The sequence below is a fragment of the Octodon degus genome, unplaced genomic scaffold (assembly GCF_000260255.1).
Source record: "Octodon degus isolate 3935 unplaced genomic scaffold, OctDeg1.0 scaffold00009, whole genome shotgun sequence".
Classification (NCBI taxonomy): Eukaryota; Metazoa; Chordata; class Mammalia; order Rodentia; family Octodontidae; genus Octodon; species Octodon degus.
The window spans coordinates 10,002,324-10,014,561 of record NW_004524585.1 but is presented as its reverse complement, the minus strand read 5'-3'; the positions used below and the strand labels follow the sequence as shown (position 1 = coordinate 10,014,561).

The 12,238-nt window shown below is 39.6% G+C and overlaps 1 protein-coding gene across 4 annotated transcripts in view; it reads left to right on the top strand.

The window, feature by feature from the left end:
* Positions 1 to 12,238, top strand: part of Ddx59 (DEAD-box helicase 59) — a 29,755-nt gene that overhangs the window by 15,625 nt on the left and 1,892 nt on the right. For 3 of the 4 annotated variants that reach the window (XM_004625320.3, XM_023708710.1, XM_023708716.1), the window contains exons 5-7: positions 6,884 to 7,135; positions 7,834 to 7,986; positions 8,454 to 8,582. In XM_004625320.3, the coding sequence (XP_004625377.1) occupies positions 6,884 to 7,135; positions 7,834 to 7,986; positions 8,454 to 8,582 (534 nt within the window). The remainder of the gene's footprint in view (positions 1 to 6,883; positions 7,136 to 7,833; positions 7,987 to 8,453; positions 8,583 to 12,238) is intronic. The other variant, XM_023708718.1, reaches the window with a different exon arrangement.

The window sequence follows — 12,238 nt, the reverse complement described above, 5'->3', positions numbered from 1 at the left end:
GCTGGATAGCAAACTCCAGCTCTGCATCCATGGTGGTTACCCGCACATTGATCGTCTTGGGCATGGTGGCAGCAAAGGAAACGAGTTGGCGAAGTTTGGATGGAAACTGTCGGGCAGACCTGAGAACACAGTACGCAAGGCTGGAACTCCGGGGACCAAGGGGGGGCTCGGATTGGGTTCCTCTCCAGCGTCTGGGCTACTGCTCCGCTTCCTGCTAACAGGCCACGACTTCACAAACCCCACCCAGGAAAAAGCCAAAAGAAATGATTCTTGTGTGGAATTTAAGTTCTATTCAGCCTCACAAACCCTCACAGTCTTTTCATTTTCTTCAGCCAGCAGTAGGGCACATCAGTGCCATGCTTACTGGTAAGGTTTAAAAGAAGTCTCCATTTGGCAAGCATTTGCTGAGGGCCACTAGTTAAGGAAATTGGTTTCTGTGTGGTCTGGAGGGGAAGTGAGCTGACCGTGTTGCATAGGTACTAGAACTGAAGTCAGTACAGAAGTGCGATTTAGGTATAGGTTGACCAGTTCTGGAGAAGTCGATGGAATTGCAGAGAAGTTTTGGATATTGTTCAGACCTATAAAGGACTACAATCTTGTCAGAGAGAAAAGGCACATACACTTCATGTAAAGGCAGGAACATTTTCCCATGTACTGAGACACAAAAGTACTCAAATAGATGATGTAGGCTAGGTTTGGTAAGTAGTCTCTGTAAAGTACCAAAGAGTAAATATAGGATGTGGGGCTATTATGGTCTCTGTTGCTACTAATTTATACAACTATAATTTGTATAAAGACAACTGGGTGTGACTGGATTTCACCAAAACTTATTTACAAAAGCAAGTAAAAGTTGGAAATTTTACTGAATACCGTATTCTGTCATCTGCTGATAAAAGCTATTAATACAGTAATAAGATTGTATGTGATACGCCACTTGTTCATGACAAAAAAAAGAGAAAAATGAGAGTAACTGTATTGGTACCATGTAAAAATGGCTTCTTAGAGATAATGGAATTCAACCTGGGCCATAAAAAAGAGAAAAAGATTTAGAAAATAGGGGATGTATTAGATATTCCAAATGAAAAGTCTAATATAAGCAGGGTCAGAAATCCCAAGTGTGTAGTGCAGATGAGGTGGGAACAGAAAAGAGACCAGTCAGCTTGAAGAATTCTCCTGAGCAATAAGAGGAAGCAGAATTGGTTAGCTTGGGTGGGGTCAAATTATAGAGGGTCTTGAAAGGGAGACGGAGTTGTGATTTGATGTGGGAGACGATGAGGCTTTCTAAATTATTGAGTTGGGGTGCAGCATGTTGAAAGTGGTGGTTTAGGAAGGTTGTTCTGCTGCTTGGTACAAGAGAAATTAAAAGAAGAAAGAGACTATGACATAGAGGAACCAGCAGTCCAGACGAGGGGAGAATGGGTCGGGGACAGGAATTCAACCTGGGCCATAAAAAAGTGGAAATGTGTACAAAGCACAGGGACCACGGTTCAATCCCCCAGCACCACATGCCAGCCAGCCGGTGCTTTGCAAAGTGGAAATGTGTACAACTTAGTGCTGTGGGTAGATGCTGGATTTCATTCTGAGTGTGATAGGAAACCACTAGAGGGTTTAAGCAGGGCAGTAGTAATACCCGAATTGAACTTTAAAAGAATCCCTTTGATAGCCTGAGGAGAAGGGGCCATGAATGACAGGAATGGGAGTGTCCTCTCCAGAGTAGGTTGCAGAGAACCCACCTTGGGATGTGGTAGTGGTGTCAAGAGAATTGTAATGGATTTGAAGTAGATGGTGAAGAGATGAGTAGGGACTTCCAATGATGCCATTTCATGGGATGTGTACTGGAGTAGGAGAAGGTTTGGCAGGGAGGAAATGCAAAATTTTGTTTTGAGCATGCAGAGTTTGAGATTCCTGTTAGATCCAAGTGGAGGTATTATGGTGGCAGTTGGTTCCTGCCACTTGAGCTCAGAGAGGCATTCTGATCAGAGATAAGGTTTTGGGAGTCTTTGGTGTTTAGCTGGCACTCAGAGCCATGGAGGGAGTGTATTGATCTTCTTTAGGAAGAGAGGACGGATGGGGAAGGGGCCACTCTGAAGCTTATGGGCTTCCCAGCAAATAGAGAGGGTTCACCTTAGAGACTGAACAGGAAATGATGGAGTCTGGAAATAGAGTAGCCCTTGAGAGAAGAGAAGAATGATGACAGAAATATTTGAAGGAGGTGGTAATAATTACAAGCTGTAATTTAAATATGTATTTTAAGTATATGGAAGTTGTAAGTTTTGATTAACATCTCTTTATGTTAGACCATACATTAGACCACGTGTACGTGATTTGAATATAAAGTCTTTCTTTTCCTTTTTTTTGGCTATTTGAGACAGAGTCTCGCTCTGTAATTCAGGCTGTCCTTGAACTTACTAAATAGTCCATGCTGGCCTTGAACTGCAGCAGATCTCCTGCCTCAGTCTCCAGAGCTTTAGGATTTCAGACATGCACCATCATGCCTGGCTTCAAATATCACGCAGCACTTCAGCCTCATGTTTATAATGCAGATGCTAAAGCCAAGTTACGGAAGTCCACGTCTCGGCCCCACCCCTTAATTACTGTGTAGTATGCCTCTGTTTCCTGATCAGTAAAACTGGGATTGTAATAGTGACTGCCTGGCAAGGTTTAGATGAGGACAGACATTATGCTTGGAAAGGTGTTTGCTGTATAAAAAATGTTTAGTGAATGTAAATTTTCAGTCATGGCCATTCACTAAAGATTTGATAAGTGAATGTTTAGTCCCTTCAGTAGTGAAGTTTTGGTAACAGAGGTGGAAGTCAAATTTTCAGACATTAAGGAAGTCATGAATAATGAGAAATATAGTCGATGCTAAAAATAGTTCCAGAACTTTTGCAAAGTTTGTATTATAATTAGGGCACACTGATCGTTTACCTCTTTTTTGTATCTTTATGCTTACATCCTGCCGTTGCATGTTCTGAGTAGATTTATTTTAGTTGTAAGAAGTTTTGATGTTTGAATACACACATACACAGGGTTTTTGGCATACTGGGGATTGAATCCAGGGCCTTTATACTAAGCTACATCCCAAGCCCAGCATATATTTTACTTTTTTTTTTAGTGTGTGTGTGTGTGTGTGTGTGTGTGGCCAGCTCAGTCCACCGGGGGGCGCGGCTGGCTGGCATGTGGTGCTGGGGGATTGAACCGTGGTCCCTGATGCTTTGCTAAGTAGGTGCTTTAGACCACTGAGCCATCTCACCAGCCCCATATTTTACTTTTGAGACAGAATCTCACTGAGTTGTCCAAGTTGGGCTTGAACTTTTGATTCCCTGCCTCAGTCACCCCGAGTGCTAGGATTACAGGAATGTGTCACCACACCTGAGTCTCAATCATATATATGTAGTACTTTTATTTATAAGAATTTTAAGACATATTCCTTACACTTTAATCTGACATGCTCCAAGATAGGAAATAGATTAAGAAGTAGGAACAAAGATATAGAAAGAGTAAGAGTTCTCCCAAGGTCTGATTCATAACAACTTTCAGAAAATTCAATTTATTGGGCACTCAGTATATAAGTATTGTCTTTGTGTAATATAAATGAAACAAAACTTCCATGAAACAACAATAATCCTTGCTGCATGTGGGTTTTCTATTCTGGTATTTTTTATGCTATCCTATTTTCTCATGGTTTTTATTATAATGCTATTCATTGCTCCTATGTTTTGAATTTTTTTAATTCTGTATTGTATTTGTAATTTGTGAACATTAAAGAAAAGCTAAAAAATGAGAGAGAAGGATTCATGTTCCCAGAACCTTAAAATAACCATAGTTAGTATATTTCTTTTCAGATCTTTTTTCCAGTGCATAGTTTGTAAGAGGCCTAAAGAGTTCAGACTGTAATCTGTACACATTGGGAACCCTGGAAGGATTTAAGCAGGAATGTGTTATAATCAGACTGGTGTCGTGGATGTGAGTAGCCTGGAAGGAAGAAGACTGGTTCCCAGGATGTGGGCAGGATCTGAGCCAAGTTGGCAGTGTGAGGGTGGGGAGAGGCATTTCTAGACATACTTAGAGACTGAGTGGAAGGAGGTTGTGGTCCTGTCTGGATTGTGGGATAAAACGGCAAGTTTGAGTTTAGTTCTTTTGTATCTATCAAATCTTCCACAGTGACCATATTCTGTTGTTTAAGGTATTTATTAAAGAGAGTTAAAGACTGTCTTTGCATTGAGCCTTGAGGGTGATTTCTCCCTGAAAGAGAGCTCTTCTGAGGAGGGCCTCCGGAGGGGTGCGAATGGGTGGAGGGAGTGGTGTGGAGGTGGGGAGCTGGCAGCAGGTCTGGCCTCTTTTTAGAGTGTGTGCAGAAGAGAAGCCAAAGGCACTCATTTCTAAAGGCCTCGATGTATTCCCTAAGACAGGAGATGCAAGGCCATCAGCAGAGACCTGTAGGACTTTGTGGGATTGTGGAGAAAAGTGAGGGATGTCCGCAAGGCCTTCTGGGCACATGTGTGCACAAGCATATGTGTTCTTCGTGGCCCACAGTTGTTGGAAACGTAGGCTGAGACTTACATTGCAGGTACTGTCCTAAGCATCTTCTGTACTTCCTACTGTATCTCCTTAATCCCCGTAACAGCGCTATGAGGTGGTTATTACAGGTTGAGTATCCTTAACCCAAAAACCTAAAGTCCCAAATGCTCCAGAATTCAAAACTTTCTGAATGCCAGTATGACACTAGAGGAAAATGCCATACCCTGAAACTTTGTTTCATGCACAGATTATTAAAAATATTGTATAAATTTACCTTCAGGCTAGGTATATATGAAACAAATGAATTCTGTGTTTAGACTTGGGTCCCATCCCCAGGGTGTTTCATGTGTATACAGATGTTCTAAAATGTGAAAAAAAAATCAGCAATTAAAAACACTTCTGGGCTTAAGCATTTTAGATAAAGGTTGTTTAGTCTTTGTCTCATTCTCATTAAAGAAAATCTAAGGCTTAGCAGTAATTAACTTGCTTACGGTGAGATGTGGAGCCAGGACCAAACTTATACTGTCATAGTTTTTTCAGATTTTTAAAATTTCATAGAATTGATAATATTAACATAAACATTTAAAGTTTAAATTATAGTACATTAGTGGGCACTTATATTCTAGTCACTAACTTAAAATAAATAACCTATTGCTTCCAGACTGTAGATACCCAAGGTGTACTTGAACATCAAGTTAGCCTTAACTTTTTTTTTAATTAATTAATTAATTTATTTATTTATTAGAGAGAGAGAGAGAGAGAGAGAGAGAGAGAGAGGTGTGTGTGGCCAGCTCAGCCCACCAGGGGGCGGGCTGGCTGGCATGTGGTGCTGGGGGATTGAACCGCGGTCCCTGTGCTTCGCTGAACTTGTTCTAAGTAGGTGCTTTAGACCACTGAGCCATCTCTCCAGCCCAGCCTTAACTTTTTAAAGGCAGCATTAATTTAAGTTTTTTCTGTTTGCTTAGTAACACATTTAATATGTTACAAAAGTGACATAGAAGAGCATTTAGATGCAAAAGCCCCTGTCTAGCCTATCTTTTATAACAAAAATATGCAACGGAAATTTATTTCTGATAGCCTTGGAGGCTGTACAGTGCACATGAAGGTGCCGTACCAGCGTGCTTCACGTCTGATGAGGACTGGAAGATGGCACTAATCCCATCTGCATGGGCGGGGGGAGCCCTTTGACCTGATCATCTGAAAGACCCTGCCTCATAATACTGTTAGATTGGGAGTAAAATTTTCACATTTGAATATTTGGGTTATATAAATATTAAGACCATACCAGCCCCTAACATTGCATTTTTAATATAAAATAATCTTTTATTATAAATATACTACATAGTGATAGTTTAAGTAAATCAAACTGCAAAAAACAGTGAAATCCCTCCAAAAACCCATTTCTGGAGTATATACACATTAAATATTTTGTAACATAGTGTATTGTATTCTGTATTTTGCTTTTTTAATCTTATTAATTTAATCTATTGTCTAATAAAGGGCTTTCTTATCATTTTTCATGACAGCATAATGTTGTATTAGAGATTTAACATAATTTGCTGTAAAGTCTCTTATTGATGGATTTTTAGGATGTGTATGATTTTTTTCACAAGAATGCCATAACAGGGCTGGAGAGATGGCTCAGTGGTCTAAAGCACCTACTTAGAACAAGCTTAGCAAAGCATCAGGGACCGCGGTTCAATCCCCCAGCACCACGTGCCAGCCAGCCCCGCCCCCTGGTGGGCTGAGCTGGCCACACACACCTCTCTCTCTCTCTCTCTCTCTCTCTCTCTCTCTCTCTCTCTCTCAAATAAATAAAAAATTAAAAAAAAAAAAAGAATGCCATAACAGCCATCTGCATGTCATTGTAAACAGTTCATAGTTGTGTCACATGTTTTCCCCACATCCCTCTAATCCAGCTTCTTTTGAGGTGAAGGCAAGAGAATCAAAAGTTCAAGTTCAGCCTGGGCTGACTTGCAAGACTCTCTCTCAAAAAAATTAAAATGCACTGGGGACAGAATTCAGTGTAAAGGCCTTTTGTTCAGTCCCCAGTATCTCTCTCTCTCTGTCTCTCTGTCTCTCTGTCTCTCTGTCTCTCTCTCTCTCTCTCTCTCTCTCTCTCTCTGTCTCTCTCTCTCTGTCTCTCTGTCTCTCTCTCTCTCTCTCACACACACACACACACACACACACACACACACACGAAAGAATCCTGTGGATTGTTTGTCTTCTGACATTGTTTGTGATTTTTTTTTTCCTATATAAGTGTTTTTAGCTTTTTATGTTCTTAATTATATGTATTTTGTGTTGGGTGACCCTAGGTTTAATGTCAAGCAAGACTAACACTAAAATACTTTTACTTTAGGCTGATACCATGCTAAAAATGGGCTTTCAACAGCAAGTACTTGACATTTTGGAAAACATTCCTAATGATTGCCAGACCGTTTTGGCTTCTGCCACAATTCCAGCTAGCATAGAGCAACTAGCAAGCCAGCTTCTGCATAACCCTGTGAGAATCATCACTGGAGAAAAGAACCTACCATGTCCCAGTGTGCGTCAGATTATCCTGTGGGTGGAAGACCCAGCCAAAAAGAAAAAGTTATTTGAAATCTTAAATGTGAGTGACAAAGCAGTGAACCATGTTTTGTAGACTGTTTGCATTTTCCACAGCTTTAAGAGAATTGTTTCTAGTGGCAGCTTTTTGAGAATTTGACTTACATTGATGAATTTATTTAATAATTAATTGCTTCACCTAGGTCAGAATTCTGTGAGGATCAAATATATTTTTATTTGTAAAGGCATGCTGTATAGGTGCAGGGTTGGTTTTTATTTGGCTTTGTATACAAAGACATTTAATTATTATGATTGTTCCTTAAGAATTTTTTACTTTCAAAAATTTTCAGTACTTTCCTTTACATAAGATGAGGTTAAGATATTTCTTAGGTGTTTGTCCTTGATAAATTTTTTACTGTGACTGATTTAAACAAAAATGTCTTAAGTGGGTAATACAGTGTACTTACAAATACAGTATTGAGCTAACCATGGTTTTTATTCACTCAGCAGTATTTAGAACTGTATTAATTGTACTCAAAATCTGTAGCGCATATTTGCAATTTAATGGTACAGAAATGTGGAAGGCATCAACCAGCTTCTGTTTGTATACATTTTTAAGGACGTGTGTTTTTAGCACAACATGCCTTTTTTCTTCCTTAAAATATGTATAAGCCTTTCCTTAACTAATTTTTATTAGTGCTTTCAGAAAACTTCTCATTGTAATTATAGCAATAATTTTAAATAATGTTTTTGGCTTTTTAGGATAAGAAGCTCTTTAAACCCCCGGTGCTAGTGTTTGTGGACTGCAAGCTGGGAGCAGATCTGCTGAGTGAGGCAGTGCAGAAAATCACAGGTCTAAAAAGCACAGCAATACACTCAGAGAAGTCACAAGTAGAAAGGAAAGACATACTGAAGGTGTGACGCTCAGCGTTCTTTTCCCTGTAAATCTGTCTTGCCTAATTTGCAAGGGATAATGTGTTTTGAAAGCAGACCTCTTTTTAAGAATGAAAATTTCAGGCAACCAATAACCATGACGCTAATTATCTGTGTTTGGGGAGCAATACGCCTGTTCTTTGGGGATTAGATACTAACTGTATTACTAGTTCAGAATTTATCATTTCTGAAATCAGATCAGTTTGGTCTGAAACAGAAGTAATTCATCTTTGGAAAAGATTTTCCTGAGGAAATTAATAGAAATAAATAGCTTGGGGGGAGGTAGAATTAAAACTACATACATTTTTGCATGAGTAACAAGACTTTTTTGAAAATAATAGTAATGTTAGAGTATTTGAAAAAAGAAAAGATGTCACAATTCGATAAGACCATATAAAGTAAGCCATATAAAGTAAATTCTGATTTAATCCTGTTGCTTCTTTGGACAGGGATTGCTAGAAGGAGACTATGAAGTTGTGGTGAGCACAGGCGTCCTGGGGCGGGGCCTGGACTTGGTCAGCGTCATGCTGGTCGTGAACTTCGATATGCCTTCAAGTATGGATGAGTACGTGCATCAGGTAAAGAGGCTCCACCTGTTATCACGTTTGGATCATGAGTTTTACTGAGTAAGGCATTGTCAGTATAATGTTAAGTTTAAAAAAGCAGGACATAAAACTGTATACTTTCACTCTTAATATATGTATGCGTATAAACCAAATTTGGTTTTTAAAGGTTCTTGGTATTGCCTGAAATGCATTTTTAAAAACTGGATGGACCCAGTGACCACACCTATAATTCTAGCTACTCAGGAGGCAATAGCATCATTAATTTGAGCCTAGCCTGGCATTTTGGTCACTTTTCTCTCAATGCTGGGACAAAAAACCCAACACCCAAAATTAAGGAAGGAAAGGTTTACTTAGATTGCAGCCAGTGGAGGTTTCAGTCCATAGTCAGTGGGCTCCAAGGTGGAGTGGCACTTGGAAGAAGGCAGCAGTTTATGGCAGTAAATACCAGCAAAATAGCAAGAGCAAAAAGGGAGGAGCAGCAGTAGGAGCGGTGGAGTAGCAGTAGTGGCAGCGGCAGCGGCAGCGGTGGCAGCGGCAAGCAAGCCTTTCTCGCTTATATTGCATTCCAGCTCTCCGCAGTTGTAGCACTGCGTGTCACACCCGTAATCCCAGCATTCGAGCATGAGTCAATCACAAACTCTAGAAGCCACCCCATGACTGCATGAGGCTTTGGGGGGGACACCTAGACACAGCCGTAACACTTGGGTGACACATGGAGACCTTGTCTCATAAATGACTGAACGAACGAATGAATGAATGAATGAATGAATGAATGAATGAATGAATGAATGGCTGGCTGGGGATATAGCTCTGTGTTTCCTGGGGTCAATTCCTCAGAACTCTAATTGGGGAAAAAAAAACCCTGAAATGTTAACTAAAAAAAATTATAGGTACTAGATTTTCTTTTTTTCTTCAGTGAACATACTAATTGCTTTATAATCAGAAAATAAAAACTATTTAAGTTGATTGTTTTAGGTTGATATATCTGTCCAAAATAAAATTGATCCTTTGTACAGTATTAGTTTTTTAGGAATCTTGTCTTCATCTGCTCTTCATATCCTTATTTGTTCTAGTCTTTCACCTTTTAAAATTTTGTTCCTTTCTTTTGCTGCCAAAGGTAACAGTAGCTTCTGTTTCTCGCAGAAATAGAGCCTGCTTTCAGTGCCACACTATCTCCCTGGCTGCTGCCTGTCTTCCTTCTCGGGCATCGCTTACAGCCCCACTGTGCAGAGCCTTTCTCTGATGTTCTTAGAATCACCTCTGAATGCCTCCCTTACTTGACTCGCCCTCTCAAGCGCTTTTCACACTTGTATTTTTGGTAGCATCTCATTTGCCTATAGATCAGTGAATTGAGCGTCTCCCAGCAGTTCATTGTTCAAATAACTGATCTGTTTTCTTTCAAATTTTTGCTAATTTTGAATGGAAACCTTTCCAAAATGTCATTTAGAAAACTTCATTGATTTTTAAAGAGTGTGCTGGTTATAATTACTGAACTGTTCTTGCTGTCCCAAGACTAACTCTGGACTCCCAATTACTCACTGTACCATGCTGTAAAAGCAGTGGTATCAAAACTTGGTGACATTCATAGGATTTCTTACCTCACTCAGAATGGCTCCAGACCTTTGGACTTTTCTGGTTCTGTATGTGGGTCTTTTGGGTTTGTTTACTTGATTCAGTAATTAAAGTACACATTCACCAATAACAAATTGCTACAAACCTGCTTTTTCTTACTGCTTTTTTATCTTTAAGTAGTTTCCGCAGTTAACCATGCAGAAAATATAAATACATGTATACATGTGCACATATGTAGTTATGTGTACACATATACACATAGTTACTGAACTGTTCTTGTACATTTCACACACATGTAGATGGGAACTCATACCAACCATGTGCTATCTTACTTTAGCAAAGGTGCCTTAGATAGCTTTCCTTATCAGCACACATAATCAGTACCATTCAGCAAATGTTCATTTGTATTGAATTCTTACAGTATGTCCATGCACTCTTTAGATGAGCTTTTACTTATTTAATCTGGCTTGTTTGCTTTCAAAATTTGCAAGGTAATATATTGTATGAACGCACTAGTATTATTTAACATACCCTTTTGATGAGTAGTGTTTTCTAGTATTTTTGTTACTAAATAATGCAGCAGTAAACCCGCACGGGCTTATCTCTGTGCCTCCTGCATGTGTTGCTGGGAGGTGGGCCCCGTCAGGCGTGGTGGGTGATGTGTGCTTCTGGCCCCTCCAGCCTGGGAGGCTGAGGTGGCAGAATTGCTTGAGCCCAGCAGTGCAAGCTCAGCTTGGGCAGCATAGTGAGATCTTGTTGCACGACAAAGCAAAACACCCCAACTCCTAATAGAGTAGCTAAGTTAAAGGATGTGTACTTAGAATTTAGAATTGTAATAGGAATTGCTGTACAGTATCTGCTTTTTAGTGCTAGGAATACAGAGCTTCTGGGAGAAATAACTTGACATTTGTTAACATCCACTATATTTTAGAGTTTGGAGGTGATTTTAGATTTCGTATCTGTAAAGTCTTTCAGTAGATGTTATTCACATGCTATACAGTTCACCTATCTAAAGTGAATTCAGTCAAATTGTTTTATTTATTAAATGCTAAAGCCAAGTTAGGAAAGTCCACGTCTCGGCCCCACCCCTTAATCACTGTCTAGTATGCCATTGTTTCCTGATCAGTAAAACTGGGATCATAATAGTGACTGTCTGGCAAGGTTTAGATGAGGACAGACGCTATGCTTGGAAAGGTGCTTGCCGTATGATAAATGTTCAGTGTATGTAAATTTTGAATCATAGTTAGCCACTCAGTAAAGATTTGGTAAGTGAATGTATAGCCCCTTCAATAGTGAAGTTTTGGTAACAAATACCAAATTTATTCATAGAGTTGTGCAACCTTGTTGCAGTCAATTTTAGAAAAATTTAATCACCCTATAAAGCTACCCCCTACTGTCCTCAATCTGCACCACACATGTGAGCACACACCCCCCACCAGTAGCCACCTCTCAGTCTATGTTCTGTCTCTATAGACGTTGTCTTCTGTATATTTCATGTCAGTGGACTCACTCAATGTGTGTCTTCATGTGACTTGCTTCTTCCACTTAGCATGTTTTGTGTTTGCCTATATTGACTGTATCATGTATTAGCATACCTTCTTTATTGGCAAATAATATTCCATTGTGAGGCAGTACCACCTTTGCTTATCCACTCATTAGTTGCTAGACATGTAGGCTGTTTCCACTATGATTGCAGTGGCTGCTATGAAACTATATGCAAGCTGTTGTGTCCACTTGTGTTTTAATTTCTGCTAGATTGGTATCTAGAAATAGAATTGCTGGTTCATATGATAGCTCTGTTTAACATTTTGCAGACCTTTTCAATTATTTTACTGTTTTACCTTTCCACCAGCAACATATTAAGAGTTCCAGTTTCTCTACATCTTTGCCAACAATTATTATGGTACCAGGGATCAAAATTGGGACCTTGAGCTTGCTAGGCAGGTGCTTAAGCCACTGAGCTATCTTCCCAGCTGCCAACAATTATTGCTATTCATCTTTTAGGTTATAGCCATTCTAGTAAGTATAAAGTGGTATTTTATTGTGCTAAGACCTGCATTTTGTTCTTTTTTTTTAAACTATTTTTTTAAAATTTT